Here is a 19,339-nt window from a genome sequence, read left to right on the forward strand (position 1 = left end):
CTTCCGGGGCGCGGCCCGCGCTGGCGCGTTTCGTTTCCGGGCCGGCGTTGCGGGCTCTTCCCACCCCCGGCAGGTGAGGCCGGGCCGGGAGGGGCGGGCGGGGTAGCCCGGGGCCCCGGGGACGCGGAGGGGCGGGAGCGCGGCCTCCGCCTCGCGGGGCCAAGGGTGGGAGGGGCGGGGGCTGGGGGAGATTTGCCCCGCCCGCCCCGCGCACCCCCCATCTGGGGACCCGGCGCGGCTGTCACGGGTCAGAACGAGCCGCGGGCCCCGCGGCACGAGGGTCCGGGAGCGATGAGGCGGGGAGACACCGGGATCTGTGAACCGGATCCTGCGGGCGGGGCGGGGACGGGCGAGAAGCTACCGCGGCTCGTCCCAGTTTAGAGTTACATTTGGTTTTATAGTTGTTGGCAGTCCCGTTGTAATGTGCAAGTAGCCAAGTAGGTTTATTGGGAAGAAATTGTTACCTGTGAGGATGGTGAGGTCCTGGCACAGGTTGCCCAGAGAAGCTGTGGCTGCCCCTGGATCCCTTGGATCAGCTTCTGCACCTCAGCCACAGGGCAATGACATCCTGATTTCTCTCTTCTCTGGGAAGTCTGTCACCCCACCCACCTTTACCTGCAGGCCAGGTTGGATGGGACTTGGAGCAACCTGGGATAGTGGAAGGTGTTCCTGCCCATGGCAGGGGGTGGAACGGGATGGGCTTTAAGGTCCCTTCCAACCTAAACCATTCTAGGATTCTAAGTAGCTCTCTGACACCAGGGACAGGACCCAGGGAACGGCTGGAGCTATGTCAGGGGAGGTTTACTCTGGATATCAGGAAAAGGTTCTTCCCCCAGAGGGTGGTCGAGCACTGACCAGGCTCCCCAGGGAACAGTCTTGGCCCCAAGGCTGCCAGAGCTCCAGGAGCGTTTCGACAGTGCTCTCAGGCACAGGGTGGGATTGTTGGGGTGTCTGTGCAGGGCCAGGAGTTGGACTCAGTGGTCCTTTTGGGTCCCTTCCAGCTCAGGATATTCAATGATTCCGAGAAGTTGACCAGTCACGGTAAATCTCAACCCAAAAGCTGAGGGTTTTCAGTGCAGCTCCCAGGGTGACATTATCTGCTGGGTGATCTGTCTCTGCTTCTTACCTGATGGATCAAGAATTCCACCCACTCCCAGTAGCTACCTCACAGGCTGGAAGGCATTTGCTGAGATAAGTCAAGTCCAAGTCTCAGCTGGTGTCGCTTCAAATTGCATTAAAAATGGCATTGTCTCAGTGTGTGCCCTGTGCTGACTCAGCTCAGCCTGCAGGTAAAGGTGGGTGGAGGTGACAGACTTCCCAGAGGAGAGAGAAATCAGAATGTCATTGCCCTGTGGCTGAGTGCAGAAGCTGATGAGAGGTTCCATTACTCAGAGGGGCAGAAATCAGCCTCTGACAGGGTAGTTTGAACCAAAAGACAGATTCCCTCTCCCCAGCCTCTGAGGGGATCGTAACACACAGGTTCCTTGACACTGAGGTGAGCAGAGCTCTGTGGGTCATAAAGAGTAGATGGATTTTCCCTGTCTTCGGAGCAGGAGCTCACAGATAATTTGTTGGGCTCCCTGGGGAGCAGCTGACTTCTGACCACAGCTGTACCCAGCCATGCTCAGCAGTTAAGGTCTGATGATTGTTTTTTCCCTTCTCTTTCTGTATATCCCAAGCTCAACCGCTGCTTCCCTCTTGCCTCCCTGGGTGCTCATGGCCTTGGCAGGGGTGTTTCACCCTTGCCTTCCTTGAGAGCGTGCTCTGAGGCTTATTGCTTTAGGAAAAGGTGTTTTGGGAAGGTAGTGAGCTAATCCTGCTGCTAGATCCTCCAGCAAAACCAAGAATGACAAAGCTTGATGTTCACAACAATGCTTGGGAGAACGCAATTCCTTGGCGTTTCATTTTTTCTTTCTTTTTACCTCCTAAAGGGGAAGGGGGCAACAAGTTTTCAGACCTTCTTACTGCATCAGAGGGAAAAAAATAAGGCAGCACCCCCATTTCCTTCCCACTGCATGTAACTCACAGCACTCCAGGTAAGATGTCGGGTTTTCTATTTCCCCTTGTTCTATGCAGTTGATGTTCTACTCCCAACTGTGTTGGCACAGACCTGTGCACTGTGGTTCCCTGATTTTTGTGGGGTTTGTTGCTTTCTCCTAAAGATAGGGAAGGACATGGAGCTGTTGGAACGACTCCAGAGAAGGCACCAAGATGATCAGAGAGATGGAGCAGCTCTGTTGTGAGGAAAGGCTGAGAGAATTTGGGCTGTTCAGCCTGGAGAAGAGAAGTTTCAGGGTGACCTAATTGTCGCCTTCCAGTGCCTGAAGGGAGCCTACAGGAAACATAGAGAGAGACTATTTACAAGGGATGGAGTGACAGGACTGAGGGGGAAATGGCTTCCCACTGCCAGAGAATAGGTTTAGGTTGGATATTGGGAAGAAATTGTTACCTGTGAGGGTGGTGAGGTCCTGGTACAGGGTGCCCAGAGAAGCTGTGGCTGCCCCTGGATCCCTGGAAGTGTCCAAGGCCAGGTTGGACGGGGCTTGGAGCAACCTGGGATAGTGGAAGGTGTCCCTGCCCATGGCAGGGGGTGGAATTGGATGGGCTTTAAGGTCACTTCCAACCCAAATCATTCTGGGATTCTGTAACAGGGGAAGGAGAGAAGAAGCCTTAAGACCTGGCACTGTTCAGCTGCACCTTGTGAAGCTTTGTGCACTCCAATCTGACACACAGGGACACACAGCCATCCCACCACTTAGAAATCTCATGGCACAACTCCACAAGATTGACAGGCTGTCCTGCAGCTTCATGTATAGTAACTGAGTTTGCCAAGTTTGCACAAAGCCTGCTTGGGCATATGGACTATATGCTATGCTGCAATGTTCATAAATTCCAAATAAAAAGTCTTCGAAAGGCACACATGCTCTTCTGAGTGCCAATCCCTTCGATTCAGAGATTCCTCAGAGTCGGCACTGTGAGCCTTGGCATTCCCAGCCTTTCTGAAATGGTTTTGACATCTGCAGGACTCTGCTTAATCCACACTTCAGATGCTATCCAGCTTGGAAGCTGCTCATTCCATCAATGGACTTTAACAGGCTTATTTACTTTCCTTTTTTTTTTCCTTTTTGGATGGGTTGACATCTAACTTTCGTTCATTCCAAATTTTTACCATATATGGTCAGGGCTTCTTTTCAAACTTTGCCAAAATGAAATGTGGTGATGTGGTGGTGCGTCCCCCAGCCCCCCTCCCCAGCCTTGCTCTGAGATCTCAGAGTCTCCTGATAAGCCTTGGTGGATTCGGCTGAGTGGTGAAGGATCCCCCGACTGCACCAGCTGGGCCGAGAGGTGCTCCCTGAGCCTAGCAGGAGCTCTTGTGTGGTAAAGGTGGGAACAACAAGGAACATCCCAGCCAAGGTGGGAAACAAGGGATGAGCCATGTATAGCCTGGGTAAACCATTTACCTGGACTGCAACCCAAGCAGAGCGGCACTGTTGTGAATTGTAGCCCAAGTGGAACAGTCCCATTATTATTCTACTTGGGAAAGAGTCCAGGATTTACTGACTTAGGGTATGGCCAGGATGGGAACTTAGTGATGACCAAAGTGATTTCTCTTGGGACCCTTCAAAAGTGATCCTGATTGAGCCCTCTGAGCTCTCCTGGGTTGCAGCTTTTTTTTTCACCTTCCTGTTATATATTTTCTGGCACATGTCAGAAGTGCCATATATGATGGATATCTCAGGTTAACAAGGCACTTAGGATGCCTTCAGGTCAAATGTGTGCTGGCCAATTTTTCAAAAGTCTCAGGAGGATTTAAGTCCTGGTGTCTCCTTCTCAGTTCCTGTTTTACAAATGAGCTTTCCTTAGTACTTTCCCTTTTCAGAGTGCTTAGAAGGTATAAGTGGTGAGTATTTTAATCCATTATGCAATCAGGTGCCTATTTTTAGTCCCTGTGCCATTTTTAATGTTCTTTTTACATGTAGATGCGCTTTTATTGAGGCTGGCAGAACAAAGTGTTTTGCATGCTGAAGCCACAGGGAATGGAGATCTGCCCGGGACTGGTTTAGCAGAACTCTTATGTCGGGGGATGCATAGCATGGAGAGATCAGAGAGCTTTTTTGATGCTTTTTTAAGTGGTCTCAAACACACTCGTTTGTGACAGAGCTGCTGCCAGGTGTGTGGCAATTCAGTGGGTGAGGAAGGTCTCTAAAAACTCCAGTGTTTCAAACTATGTGGAAGAAGGTGAAAAATGTTCTAAATTCAAATGATTTGCTCTGCTAATGATGGGATCTTTTCCCTCTTTTCCACTAGAGTCGTGCACCTGCAGCTGGGACAGCCATGGAGAAGAGTGGGAACATTCAGCTGGAGATTCCTGACTTCAGTAACTCTGTCCTGAGCCACCTGAACCAGCTGCGCATGCAGGGTCGGCTGTGTGACATCGTGGTCAATGTGCAGGGCCAGGCTTTCCGTGCGCACAAGGTGGTGCTGGCTGCCAGCTCGCCCTACTTCCGTGACCACATGTCCCTGAATGAGATGAGCACCGTGTCCATCTCTGTCATCAAGAACCCTTCTGTTTTTGAGCAGCTACTCTCCTTTTGCTACACTGGCAGGATATGTCTGCAGCTGGCTGACATCATCAGTTACCTGACAGCTGCTAGTTTCTTGCAGATGCAGCACATCATAGACAAATGCACACAGATCCTTGAGGGGATTCATTTCAAAATTAATGTGGCGGAGGTGGAAGTGGAATTGAGCCAGACCAGGACAAAGCATCAGGAGAGACCACCCGAGTCTCACCGGGTGACGCCAAATCTAAACCGTTCCCTGAGCCCACGTCACAACACCCCCAAGGGGAGTCGCCTGGGCCAGGTTAGCACAGTGCTGGATATTCGGGAGCTCAGCCCACCTGAGGAGTCCACCAGCCCCCAGATAATCGAGCAGAGTTCAGATGTGGAAGGCAGGGAGCCCATCCTGCGGATTAACAGAGCAGGACAGTGGTACGTTGAGACGGGAATGGGAGAGCGCGGGGCACGGAACGACGAGGACATGCGGGTGCTGGGAGGAGTGCGCATTAAGACAGAAAACCTGGAGGAGTGGCTGGGGACAGAGCACCAGCCCTCAGGAGAAGATGGGAGCAGCGCTGAGGAGGTCACGGCCATGGTAATCGACACCACGGGCCATGGATCGCTGGGTCAGGAGGCTTTTGCCTTAGGGTCCTCTGGAACCAAAGTGGTCAGGCCAACCAGCAGTGAGATCGACAGGTGAGTTTTCTTTAACCTAATTACTCACCTTTGCTGTAAGAGGAAGTTTTGCAAGATTGTGACTTGGCTGGGTCAGTCACTTTGGAACATTTACTTTTTCTGTTTCCTGTGGCCATCTTAAGCGTAAGAGCCCAAGGGTTTTTACCTGGTGTTAGGAGGTGTATCCAGTTTGGGTAATACTATTTTGGCTGGGTAGTGATCAGACCAGGCTCTCCAGTGGGAAATTACTTATTAGCTCTTAGAGGTTGGATCTCTACCTCTCGGTGTTTCAGCTGAGGTGGGATTTTTGTTTAAAGAAGATGTTCAGTTCAGCCTCAGTAGATACCAGACTCTGCATTCGGATTAATTAGGTCATATACAATATGTGTTACACAAAGTGCCATTGCACTGGTGCCTTCTGGCCTGTAATCTCGGGATGGTTCTGGCTGAGAAACAAGCCACACACCAGCTCTAGGGCAAGGTCTTCCCGGTGGCCCACGACAGCAGTGGGCCCTGGGTTTACGTCTTCTGAGAGAGTTGAAGTGGGAACCCCGTGGCGTCCGCTGTTGTTTTGATTTATATGAGAGAGCAGAAAGCCTTTGTTGCAAATGAGTGGTGAAATCTGCTGTGTTTGGATTCTCCATCCATCTCCTTCCCCTCCAGCATTTGCTTTCTTGCCCTAGGCTCAGGCCAGAGAATGGATTTGATAAAGGGCAGGTCTGTTGTATTTGAGGGGTTGTAATTCTGGGATTTCCCTTCACATCTGCCTCTCTTCTAGCTCAATCCCATGGGGAAACAGCTACCTGGAAGCAGTGGATATTCTGTCACTTGTCACTTAATAAATCAATCAGTGGGAACAATCTTGAGCTGGCCCTTGGAGAGCGATGCTTTCCTACTTCCATATCTCTTTCTGCACTGCAGTCTGTATGCTCTGTTTCCCACCTGCAGTCCATCACATCCCTTGTGTTTCACACTGGGAATGGAGGAGGAGGGTGTGGGTGTTGGAGGAGAGGTGTCCTCTGAGAAATGGTTTCTGTCCTACTGTACAGTTCCTGAGTCACCAGGCCCATATTGGTTTACTCATGATAGCAACCGCACTCTGTTGCTGAACTGGAAGCCAGATGACTTGGTTTTATTTTTCAGATGTTTAGACTGAAACCATAGACCGGTATGATTTGGTTTTTCCATTATACTTGCACTGTTCCACCTCCAGTGTGTTAGCTGATGAGGATGAAAAGATGCTATACAGGTGCTTCTATTGCTCATCACTTGTTCTAAACACTGTAGTGACCTGATGCCCATTAAAAATTTCATTTACACTCTTCCCCCACCCCACAGATTTAGTCCTTCTGGCAGCATGGTTGCTGTGACTGAGCGGTACAGATCAAAAAGCGAGTCTCCCGGGCGGATGGATGAGCCCAAGCAGCCCAGTTCCCAGGTAGGCAGATCAAGAAGTTTGCGAATAAATGTTGGCTTGAAGGTGAAGGAGACTGTGTTGTGATGAAGTGTGTCATATTTTATATTTGCAAGCAATAATGAGTGTGGTACAAGGACTTTTTACTTTGGCAAGGGATTTACTTGCTCACAGGAGAACATGTGCTGGCCATGTACGATTTATAACTGATTCTGTCTGTTATTTGGGATTTTGGTCAGGTACCTGGAAAACACAAGGAGTTTCTCTTGTTGTTTGAGGGCATAAATATCCACCCTTATTTTGGGCAGGCCACCAACTCCTGAGGAGAAACCCCATTTGCCTGCAGAGCTGGCTCTGCCCTCAAACACTGGCAGCAAATGCCTGAGCAGAGGGAGGAGGTGTGGCTTGGCTTCTGTGGAAGACAGGTGACAACAGCTGAACCTTTCTATGCTGGTACCAAAACCATTCCCAAAAGCCCTCTAGGCACTACACCAATAAACCTTTCTGGGTGGAGTGTCAAAGAGCTGTGGATTTTTACAGAGGTCTCTGTCTCTTCTCCAAGTGACTGTTGCACAGCAGAATTTGCAACATAAAGGAGCTCTGAATTCTCTGCTTCCTTGGGCACAGTTTTGGGGTAGGAGGGAGAGATGCACAGAAGTGGGAGGGCAGTGGGCTGTAGAGTGCAGCAAAGTGGGACACGGCAATAATACCTGGGCCTTATCATTTTGGTCTAATTTTGTTGCATCCAGTTAGTGTCACAGTGCCACTGTAGTGCAAGTGTGTCAGCCAACACAGTGCAGAAGGACTCTTGTGAGCCTGACAGGTAGGGAATGTGTTAGTGCGTAAGCAAAGGACTTGGCTGGAAGTGGGTAAGGAGATACTAGGCTGCTTTGCCCTTGAGTAAGACCAAGTGAAGCAAGGGGGAAAAAACTGTGATTGCTGTCTGCTGACTTTGTTAGATGCTTCCATAAAACAACAGATACCTTTTTGTTCCTGTTTTGCTAAGCTTTGTTTTGTGTCCTCAGAAGACACTGAGAAAATTTCAGGTCAAACCAACCCTCTAGGGGAAATGTGACTTATTAAGCAATTTTAGCTCTGCCTACAGAAAAGCTGCTCTTATTTCTTCATTGTGAGACAGCCCCAAACATGAAACCTTAGGCTTTACACACCATGGGGAAATATCATCACCTTTGATTTTCCTGGCATTGCCATATACATAGTAAAATAGCCTGCCTGTGATCCCTGCCCAATGGCAATGGTAGAGTTGAAAGGAAGAACCAGAGCTTTGTGTATCTCCTTTAGTCCTGAGCAGTTTCCCTATGCCTGTACAGCTGGATTCAGCAGCACCTGGGACAGGTACACTGCTGCTCATGCCTTCAGAGCCCTGGCTGGTGGAGGAGATACCCTCCTGCTGTTACACTGGTTTGCTTCTCCACATTTGGCATCACTGGGAAGCAGCACTGGGAGAGTAAACAGTGCATTTCCAACACAGAAGCATTCTGGTGTTGGTCTGTTTCTGCTCAGTCTGAATGTGATGGCCAGAAGCGTCTGTCCTGAGACCAGGCTTGTGGTTCAGGTTGCCCTTGGCTGTTTGTCTGTGTGGCTTCAGAAAATACGGAGGAGTCCTTGCTGTGCGAGCTGGGTCAGGCGCATCCTTGCCTGCGATGCCATTGGGCTGGGATGGGTTACACAGCCAGGCAGGCAAATGTGACACATTATAAAATGAACCCTAAGTTCATTTTATTCATTTATTCTCCTGAATAAAAACCTGTGTAAAATGACACCTGAACTTTCAGATACAATTTGTGGTTTGCTCCCCCTTTGTTTTACTGCAAGCTCATCAATTGGCTTCTTTTTTTTGACTCTTAGTAAGGAAAACAGAAGGTGATACACTCAAGTGTTTTAATAAAACTGGCACAAATTTTAAAAAAAGTAACAAGTGTTGACACGTGGTCCACAACTGAATTGGTACTAGTTTGAAAGCAAATCAGTGGGAGATCCCAAGTCAGAATTACAATTTAATAGGAAAACTAAGATAAAGGCAATAATACAGAAACACTGGCTTAAACTGACAGAGTCAGGATACACTCTGTCGGTCAGGGTGGTGGTAGCAGTCCGATTAAATGGTGGCTGCGGTCTTCCTGAAGTGATAGATGCGCTTCTGTTGAAGCGGTCTTCCTGTAGAAGGGTCTGGTCTTCTTCTGAAGGTCCAGCGGTGGTTAAGGAGCTCTTGTACTCTGGGGCTTCAGTAGGCAAGGCTGCCTGTGGTGTTCCAAACCTCAGATTATATCCAGGTAGGAATGCTTGGTTCCTCCCTCTGAGCAGAACATCTCACAATGGGATGATGTAATTTTATGAGTCAGGCAGTGAGACTTGATGGCCCATTAACAGAAGGAGGGAGTTATCAGGGATGTGTCATGGAAGAGATAAAGAACACTGCCCCACCTGTTTTTAACAGTTTATGAAGAAGATGGTGATATCATACTTTTGGTTACATCTTACATTGTAACCTAAGACAGTGGCCAAGCGCCCTTGTGTCAAGGGCTGTCTTTTTTTCCGCCAGATCCAGGGAATGGCTTGGCAGAAGGGGCCTCTGTAGTAGTGGTTTCTAATTGATTGCTCGTTTGTCTTCAACGTTTGTCTTCAGTTAAGCACTTTAATGTGTGCTTGGGGCTGCAGACATTAGTGCTGCTGATTTCGAGGTTTGGCACGTTTTACTGTCGGAACCTGGGCCTGATCTTCTCTGCAACTTGTTTTAGGTTGCTTGGTTTTTAAATCTATGCTATTTCTTTGGCAGGGGGAGGAATCCACCATGCTTGGAGTGAGCGGTTATGTGGAATATCTGCGGGAGCAGGAGGTTTCAGAGCGCTGGTTCCGCTACAACCCACGGCTCACATGTATTTACTGCGCCAAATCCTTCAACCAGAAGGGTAGCCTGGACCGGCACATGCGGCTCCACATGGGCATCACACCTTTTGTCTGCCGCATGTGTGGGAAGAAGTACACCCGCAAGGATCAGCTGGAATATCACATCCGCAAGCACACGGGCAACAAGCCCTTCCACTGCCATGTGTGCGGGAAAAGCTTCCCTTTCCAGGCCATCCTCAACCAGCACTTTCGCAAGAACCACCCTGGCTGTTTGCCCCTGGAGGGGCCCCACAGCATCTCCCCTGAGACGACTGTCACGTCCCGGGGGCAGGCAGAGGAGGAGTCTCCTCCACAGGAGGAGACTGTGGCAGTGGGGGAGACAGCACAGGGATCTGTGTCCACAACTGGGCCGGATTGAAATGCAGCTGTGGAGTCCTGGGAGAAAGGACCGTCTTCCCATTCTTGGCTCTAAAGAGTCAGCACCAACCTGGCAGGCTGGTACTGTAATTAGTGCAATGCCACCACTGAACAGAAAGAAGCTCCCAAGATGTTGCCAAAATAGAAAAATCTTTCTCTCTCTATCTCTCTCTTCCTCTCACACACCCACACACACACACCCATAGACTGTTAAATGTTTTTCTCCCTTATTCCTCCTCCTCTTGGAGAAAAACAGAACAACTGTGTCTATCAGCTTCTTATTCAGGGATCGACAGGATTTTAAATTTTTTTACTGTTCTGTAGTGATCTGGGACAAGCAGTCATTTGTATTTCTGGACAGCGCTGTGGCCCAGCAGGGCGTCCCGCCGGCAGTGCCGGGTTCAGCCACAGAGCCATATCCACTGCTCCCACTCAAGGGGAGAGCAGGGGCAGGGGGCTGTTGCCTTTCTCCCTTCCCCAAGTAGTTGCCACAGTAAAGAAAACAAATAGACTGTCCTGGTGGAACCTGCCTTGCCCGAGCGTATTTATCCCTGTCTTATTTTTGGTGTGTCTCTTTACATTTTTATTTAAACTGTTATTTTAGGGCTTTGGGCTTGCCTGTTCCAGGCATGCAGCCCTGGTGCCCCTTGTTAAAGTGGGCACAGCTACAAAGTGGTATTCCAGAGGTCGGCAAAATGTGAAGGAAGCACTTCAGCTGCTGAGAGTGGAATTTAGCAGCTGTGAGGTTTGCTTGAGACTCTGATGCATTGGGAGAAGGGCTGGAGGGGTCTTCCAGAGGAGGTTGTCCTCTGCTGGTGCTCTGCTCTGGAGAGCTCAGAGCATTCTGACGTCCTGGCTGGAGCACTGCTGTGCTTCAGGTGTTACCGAGGGTTAGGAAGAGATTTTCTGGAGTGGCTGAATTGCAGAGTTAGAGGCTGGCTACCAAAGTCCTCCTTCACCCCTGCTCCCCCCTCGACTTGATCTTTTAGAACAGCAATACAGGATATGGAAATACTGCAATGCTGTTGTCACAGCCGAGCAATCGCAGGTGGTTGCTTTTAAACCTGTTTCTACAAACTAGTTTGATAACTTTTTTATCAACGAAATGCAAAAAGAGAACCCTATTCTATTTCCTTATAACAGTTCAGGAGACTTAAAAGATAAGTGTTCCTAGAGCAATCACAACTCTGTCCCCTTGCATGGACTTAACATTTTTGTATTCTGAGTAGCTCTGATGTTTAGAGCAAGTTTAGCAAACCTGGAGAGACATGCCTGCGTGTGTATTGTAGGTGTTTGCACGGGCTTACGTGGTTCATAACCAGAAAAGCATGGGACAGGTAGATAAGTGCAAATATCCTGACATCTTTTCTTTAAAAAATATGCAATATTTTAAGAGTTTTCTCTAGTTCTGATGCCAAGTTGTCCATGATGGAGAGGTGGAATGAATGACAGGTTGTGCATATCAGGTTTGGTGAAGGAGTTCTCTTGAGGATGTATAATGTGTATATGATAAGGAAGGGTGAAGTTCTGAACCTTAAGGTGATGGGAGGAACAAGGAGACATTGGGAAAGAAATACACCTCATCTTGCTTCAGCAAGAAAGCTGGATGAGGGGGGCTTAGCAGGCAGGAGACTGACCAAGTGACAATAAAGCTTGACCTGCAGTCTGACTGCAGTTTTGGGCACATGGAAATGTCTCCAGCCCTTGCTTTCTCCATCTGCCAGTTGGTACTCGGGATCATTTTCCTGCCCCTTTGGAGGGAATAATTTGGAGAAGGGCAATATATTCTTGCCTTGCTTTGTAGACTTTTTTATGTGTGAGGGGTCTCACTGTTCCTCCCATCTCTCTCTCAAAAAGAGGTGTGGCTCTGATGTGTTTTTGTGTGTGGGGAAGGGCTCGGTGCCAGTATCATGTGTAACAGGGATGTGCTCCTACAAGAGGAACCTTTGCAGGTGTTCTGAGCTGGGTACCTGCAAAGTACCATTTCACTGACCATTTCAAACAGGAAAATTGATATTTCACCTCCATTTTCCTTCTGTCCCTTCTTCCTCCTCTCCTGTCAAGGGCATCCATCACACAAGGAGTGATTTGGCACCCAAACAACCAGCTCCGTCAGGTTTCCTGACAAAGTTCAAACAGCATGGTACCAAAACAGTGAGGTTGCCAGAGAGCAGTGGCAGAGGATGAGGTGAGAGGGGGGCCAAGGTAGGTTTTGTTCCAGTCAAGGTGTGGGGAGGAGTGGAGATGTGCTGCTTTAGTCATAGCTTTTGAAGTTACCAAAAATGAAAAAAATAGTTAAAAACTTTGAAATCTTATCCTGTTCACACTAGAGAGCATCAAAAGTTACTTTAGTTGCTTAAAAGATTTTTAAGTGTTTTAAAATAGAAATTTTAAAAGAATACTACCAAACTATAAAAACGTAAAATTATTTATATACATATATTATATAAAAATACAGTGGGAAAGTTTCCCTGCTAAGCTTGCTGTGAAGAAAAGGGGGAAGGTGCAGTAACTGCTACACAAGCAACATTTTTCTGAGACAGATGGCAACCGTAGTGAAGAAGGGCTGACATAAAATGGTGAATGCCTTTGTTCCCATGGCATAGCTGTGAGTTTCTTGAGCAGGTTTTTGTTTTACTGTATCAATACTGTGAACGAAGGAGCATCCAAACAGTACAGGATGCCAACAGTGCATCCTGTTTGCTGATTCACTACTTCAAGTGGCCTAGTGAAAACCATAAAATTGGTCCTTCATACTTTACTAGGCTGAAAACAAAGCTTGTGAAAGGTTTTTATTTTTTTCCTCCTTTATGTTTGCTTTTGTTTTCGTTTTTGGGTTTTTTTTTGTGCAGAGGTTGCCACTGTATAAATGGTCATTTCTGATTGCATGCAAAGAGCCAATATTCTTGCCCAGGCCTTGCTGAGGTGAAGTTTATAGCTTGTAGCTAGAGTCAGTATAAGGTATGGTAGTGGGAATCATTTTGATATTGTTTCTGTACATTTAATGTATGTGTATGTATGTGTGGGAATCATGATGTCTAATATTTCTTGAACAGTGCTGAAACCAGTTCAGGCCCATCCTCACTAGACAATGGAACCAGTTCTGAAGGAATTGTTATTAAACATTTCTTTCAGTGGTTGACTTCCTGAGTGCAGATGAGACCAAGGTTCAAGAAAAAAGGAGTCGGAGGTCATGTACGGTATGGAGAAACCTCATGTGAATTTTCTGGCAGTGGTGTAGTTACTTAGAGGTTCTTTCCCTAACAGAATGATACTGTGTTCTGTTGCCTCTGTGTTGGTGTGGCGCTTGACAGTTGCGCCAAAGCTGTGGAGAATCAGATGCCAACTTTCAAGTGCAAATGCTTCTGTGATGGGTTGAGGCACAGCTTTGCATTCCCACGTCTAGCTGCATCTTTTTCTGCCAAAACTGTGATTTCGACTGTGATTTAAGGAGGATGTGAAGAGAACTCTCGTGTTTTAATACCTCTGTACGTAACATTTTTGTCTGCTTTAGAGTTAGGGCTTACTAACCCATTTGTTTTCTTGCCTCAGGCAACAGGGAGAACACACTCTGGTTTTACAGTTTGCTTTCTTGGAGGTGGACACATTTCTTAGTTCTTTGCTCTCAAAGAACTCACCTCCCAAATGTGAAGAGTTGTAGTTATCTCCTTAAGCCTGCAGCAAGCCCTGGTGCCAAGTCTCAGCCAAGTGATGTGACAGTTGCCACGGCTGTTGCCTGTTGCTGCCAGGTTCCCTGTGAATAGCTGTGAAAATAACAAGAATTGTGTTAATACTGTGTTGCTGCTTTGGAGAAAAGCTAAACCTCTTCGTCTCAGGAGGATGACTAATGTGAAGCTAGTAAAGGGAGAAGGCCAAAATGCAATGGGAGGATGTGAAAACAAATTGTGCTTTGTATTTCCAGCAGCTAGAGGGGGATAAATGAGAGGCTTTATGGAATGTGAATTTGTTACAGGAGGCTGAGAACATGCTTAGAGCTAACTTAGTAAGATCCAGGGATAGCCCGGTGAGAGCCAGAGCAGCCGGTGGAAATGGGCAGTCCCTCCTTGTCCTCTCAGCATTGTCCACCATCAGGTTCAGTCCTTGGACTTTCCTACATCTTCTCTACAATATTCTCAAGCTGTGATCTGTATAATTTAACTTTAATTTGGGTGCCTGAAAGGCAGAAAGAACAGAAAGCATGTTGTGTCTCTGCTGCTGTTTTAAACCCAGAGAGGTCAGCAGTGACTGACCCTGTTCCCTTCTGACAACTATCCAGAGCTGGAATAACATTGGGAACAAGCTGTAGCCCTCCTGAAAAGCATCGTGGGGCTGGCTCAGTGCAGAGGGCATGTAGCCAGGATTTCAGCCCTCTCTGAATTCAAGGTTGAAATAAATGGACAGGACAGCTCTCCCTGCTTGTCCTGCTGTCATTTTGTGACAGCTCCATGGCTGTGTTTCCATCCCACAACTCTGCAGCAAGAATGTCACTTAACTGTGAGGTGCCCATTTCAGGAAGTGATTCCAAGCTGTCTGGTTTTGGAGCAGAGTTCTTGACACTTTTGGGTGATTCAGCCCTAACAAGGCCTTTGCAAGAGCAGAGTTGTAGCTTTTATTTGCTGCTGACTTAATCTCTCCTGCAGAATCCAACATATAAATAGGAAGACAGCTGCAAAGGTGCCATTGATTTAGGTGGAAGGTGGCTTGGAAGATAAGTGGGATCAGGCATCTTGAAAACCAACAAAAAATAGCACTTAAAATTATTTAAACTTTACCAAACTCTCCTCTTTGATCCATGACATGCCTGCCAATTTAGCTGTGCCAACATCCAAATGTTTCTGCAGATTAGTGACATCAAATGCTGTTCTGGCTCTGCTGGAAATATTTTGGGGATGGGAAAAGTCCCTGCTCACAGCAGGACAGTTGGACTTGATGACCTCTAAAGGTCCCTTCCAACCCATACTATTCTGTAAGTCAAGAAGCTGTAATTCAAGCAGACTTTTTTCCAAGGTCTGGCCTTTGAGTTTTCCCTGGGAGCTGAGCCTGTGGCTGGAACTGCAGTTGAAAAGTCTGGGAACCACTGCCATAGCAAAATAATTGTGGTGAGCATCATTCCTGTCACAAGGTGAGGGCCATGCACAGAGTTTTAATACCTGCAGTTAAAGAGCCTAAAGAGGAGCTCAGAATTCTTATTTTAATCACTGTCATTTAAAGGATATTTTAATATTAAATACATATGTACATGTGTATGTACATATATATATATATATATATATATGTATGTATGTGTGTATATATATATGTAACCAAATAGAAGTTAGAACTATGCAAACAGTACTGGCTGCTTCTTGAAACTAAAGTTTACCAGAACATTTTGGAATAGAGTAGGTTTGGAATAGACTTGCTGTGGGTTTTTTTGTTTTGTTTTATAACCAGTAAAATGCAGTAGACCAAAGTTTTGCTGCAGTTAGTCTTACTGGAAATTTAGGTTATTCCTAACCTGGAACCCACTCAAGTGGGTTATAAAATTACCTTAAGAGTCCTACCATCTAAAATATTTCCATCTGCTGAAAGCCTTTGGCTTGGCAAACACGGGAAAACACAGAGGCTGGGAATTAGGAGAGATTGAATGTGATGTTTGAGCTGGGAGTATTTTCTTTTGGATGTAGGATTGAGTTGGCTTCAAGCAATCTTCCTACTTGGGAGAATGTGCATTGTGAGATGGAGGCAGTGCTCAGAGCATCCCCGGGATGAATTCTGATTTTGATGGAGGTATTGGAAAGCTTTCTGCTGAATCTGATGGTACCAGAGTTTAGGCTGCTGGGAGAAATTCCACATGGTTTCTGCCATTTCTTTGTGTCAGATCTGATCTTTGCTTTTAGGATTAACTGCAGTGTATCTGTAACTTCAGTGACCTTTGGCTTTTTATTCCTGGAACTGTAGACAATTCAGGTTTCCCATAACATTATCCTCATCCCAACTGTGAACAAGTTACTACTATTTCTTATAATTTATTGTCTTTCTGTTCCTGAATGTCTGTGTGATCCAGCTGGTAACCAGCAGCACCTTCCAGTGCTTCATTAGCTTTTATGCACAGGGAATTGTTGCAATGGAAAAGTTGACCATGCTAGTTGGAAGAGTAGAAGCCTTTGGAGAATGACTTTTGCTTCCTCTAGCTGTCATTAGGGAGTGCACACACACATACCTGTATATACATATATAGAAACAAATATAAAGTGTTTCAATATAAACTCATTTAGCATTATTCTTATTTAATTTTAATCCAGTTGTAAACCAAAGTATTACAGCTTGTGAAATGATGTCTCTTGGAAATAGGAGGAACTTCTTTTAGGTGGGAAATCTGAAAGGTCTTTGGTGACAAAAACATGGATACAAGTAAGACTTTAGAGCTTGTGCTGCTGGGGAGTTGTAGCCTTGAAAGGATTTGAAACTTGCTGGGTAAAGTTGGATGGTGGGGCCTTTTGAAGGTGTTCTTCATGGTCCTTTATAGTTTTGTCATAAAACAAGGACACTCTGGCAAAGCTAGAAATAAAAAGGGAGAAGACAGCAAATCAGACTGATCTGGCACAGCTGGGAGCTGGGGAGGAAGCCACAAAACCAGCCACTGATGTATTTAGGAAATGAGCTGTTGCTATTTACTGATGTCTAGAAGTGGCTGGGGGATTGTTAATAACTTCTGTGAAGCTTCATGTTCTGCTGTCACCAGTGGGAAGAAATAATGGGTTAAAAGATCTTGCTGATTTTCTGTGCCAGGGAATAATTACCTTTCCAAGGAATTAGCAAGTGCTAAGAACAAATTCACATCTAACATGTCCCGCAGGCTAGGCAGCAGCTCTGCTTCTTCTAGGGAGGAGGAAGACAGCTGAAGTAAGAAGAGAGCTTATCTGTTTTCAGCCATGGCTGGGGCTGGTGGCACTGGAACCGCACAGAGGGATGGGTAGAAAGGTGGAACAGCAGCAAAGCATCACTGGGAAGAAGAAGTGCGTATATCTGGCATGCCGTAGATGCTGTGGGCAGGGAAATGCTGGGTTTGGAACCTGCATGGGGGCAGGAGCACGCAGGAAACAGTGCTGCCTTGTGAAACAGGTGTCCAAAGATGCCTATCCTGGCACATGAGAGCTGAGCAGCACCAGTATTTTTCCTGCTGCAGCTGTGAATAGTAAAGAAGGAAAAGGGGTCAGTCCCCTGTGGGGACAGATTTGCTGTGAGTATTTCAGAAACTCCATTGGAAGGAACTAAGGGGGGGGGGAAGTGAAGGGTGGAAAGGGCAGTACCAGCCTTCAAAGTGCCATTTTCTTAGTTTTCTAGCAAGTGTTGTAAACTGAAGTTTGTTTTTGTTTCAGTGTTTTCTCCTTTACCTATATCATTTATCCTATTTAAACTCCACAGCTCAGGGGAGGATGCAGAGAAGATGGAGCCAGACCCTTCCTGAAGGCACGCAGTGGAAGGAGGGGCAGCAGTAGGCAGCAGCTTATACAAGGGAAAATCAGGTTAGGTATGATAAGACATTATCTCACCATGAGTACAGTCAAACAGCATTGGATCAGGTTGTCAAGAAAGGCTGGGAAATCTCCATCCTGGCAGAGTGCAGCCTCCAAGTTCCTGTTTCCATTAGACTGCACCAAGCTGTATTTTTGTTACTTTTTTTTAGTTTTATCATGTAAAATGGGCAGCTTTACTGGGCTTCCTAGTTTGTATCAGTTAAGCTTTTGAAACATATTCAGGTATTTTTAAATACTGCTGTGTAAATTCCTTGTTTATTCTGACATATTCTGATTATTTTACTGCAGTTACCTAAGGCAGTACTTAAAAAAATCAGTGCATTAATTTTTTTGCAGACTTTCAGCTTAGTTTTTGTTAATGTTCTTAACACCTCAGATCTGTGGTGAAATGGCTGCATTATTTTTATACTGCAATGAGGCTTATTTATTTAAACCTTCCCATCACCTTTGCAGTCAGACCCAATACCATTGGCTATGAAACTGAAACTAATGAGAAATGAAAAATGAAGTTGAATTGATTAATTTACTTCTGGTCATAAAGTACAGAAAGTGGCAGTATAAAAGGATAAAATACAGTTGAAATTAGGTACTCAAATCACAGAATCATGGAATGGGTCGGGTTGAATGAGACCTTAAAGCTCATCTTATTCCAACCCCCCTGCCATGGGCAGGGATGCCTTCCACTAGAATTCCAATAGAAATTACTAAGTCTGGGGCAGGGGGAGGAGTCACAAAACTAGTCTGAGAGAAACAAATTTTAACTTGATTATGCCAATTAATTGGTTCCCCATTTGGTCAAGTTTTACAAGCTGTTTCTTGAGGTTTCCCTGGGCTCCACTCATACATACATCTACGTGTCTTGGGCATTGGTTTGATACAGGGGTTTGTGCCTCCGAGAGTATTTTCTGAGAGTTTACATGTCTAAAGAAACTCTCTGGATTACTGTGAAGCTTTTCTTGAATCCTTTCTTGCCTGTCCATTGGTAACTGAACACGACTCTTGGCTGCAAGAGGCCGGTGGGAGGAGGGTGGCAGCTGTGGCTGACACTAACAAGAAGTGGACTATACAGTTCTCCTGCTGACAGATTGGATTTCGGAAGCCCCACCCCCACTGTGGCTGTCCCCAGCCCAGGGGGTTCTTTCAGTCGATGTTTGTTTGCAGAGGCTGTTTATAGGGCAGCCTGGATCTCTACTGGAGATGCAGGGAAGGAGGGTGTAGGTGGCATGCAGGCACTTTTCTCATGTGTTAGAAGGTTTCCTAAGCCAGGGTTGTGCTTTTGGGGGAGGCACCCCAGGTGGGATTGAGAGTAGAATTTTGTCATACTCTTTGCTTAAGACTAATCCCTTGAGCTCCCCTAAGGCGCTGGTCTGGGCAGAAAGCTGACACCAGACAGCTTCCAGGGCTGTGTTGTCACAGGGCAAGTGCCAGTGAGGAATATTGGGAAGGAAGAGAGGAGGGTTGTCATTCAAATAAGGCATGGCTCTTTTGTGTTGGTGCGTAACATGGCTGACATTTAGGACAGGCAAGAGCAATCCTGAGTACCAAAGGAGACTTTTCCGAATAAGGTATTTTAGAAACTGAATTAGGAGGAGAAAAACATGCACCTCTATGTTCTTGCAGTAACGTATTCCTTACCTTGTGCCCCACACTTGCAGGGAGAATTAGCAAAGGATGAGAAGACTGGATCAGATGTTAATTCATGGAAATGGAAGCAAGGTATTCAAAGCACTGCTTTAGTCTGAAAAGGGAAGGGAATGAATGCAGTTTTCCCAGGCCTCTGGTGTGTTAAACACTAGCTGGAGCTCCCACAAGCTGTGGCCCCATTGTCCCCAAAGCACCCCTTGTTTCCCTGGTGTCACCCCAGTTTTCCTGCACAACACTGT

General features: G+C 46.7%; 1 protein-coding gene across 4 annotated transcripts; it reads left to right on the top strand.

Annotated features, from left to right (window-relative positions):
* Positions 1-19: 19 nt before the first annotated feature.
* Positions 20-19,103, top strand: ZBTB37 (zinc finger and BTB domain containing 37). Of its 4 annotated transcripts, XR_014226658.1 has the most exons (5): positions 1,945-2,036; positions 4,309-5,258; positions 6,576-6,675; positions 9,449-12,124; positions 12,993-19,103. XR_014226658.1 is itself a non-coding variant. In XM_082287282.1 (4 exons), the coding sequence occupies exons 2-4, from the start codon at positions 4,336-4,338 to the stop codon at positions 9,935-9,937; spliced, it is 1,512 nt and encodes a 503-aa protein (XP_082143408.1). In that variant the 5' UTR covers positions 20-73; positions 4,309-4,335; the 3' UTR covers positions 9,938-19,103. The 4 variants fall into 4 exon arrangements, 3 of the variants coding, with proteins under 3 accessions (XP_082143408.1, XP_082143406.1, XP_082143407.1); XM_082287282.1 differs by lacking the exon at positions 1,945-2,036 and adding an exon at positions 20-73 and having other exon boundaries at positions 9,449-19,103; XM_082287280.1 differs by having other exon boundaries at positions 9,449-19,103.
* Positions 19,104-19,339: the final 236 nt, after the last annotated feature.

The sequence above is a fragment of the Coloeus monedula genome (assembly GCF_965178545.1).
Source record: "Coloeus monedula genome assembly, chromosome: 9".
Taxonomy (NCBI): Eukaryota; Metazoa; Chordata; class Aves; order Passeriformes; family Corvidae; genus Coloeus; species Coloeus monedula.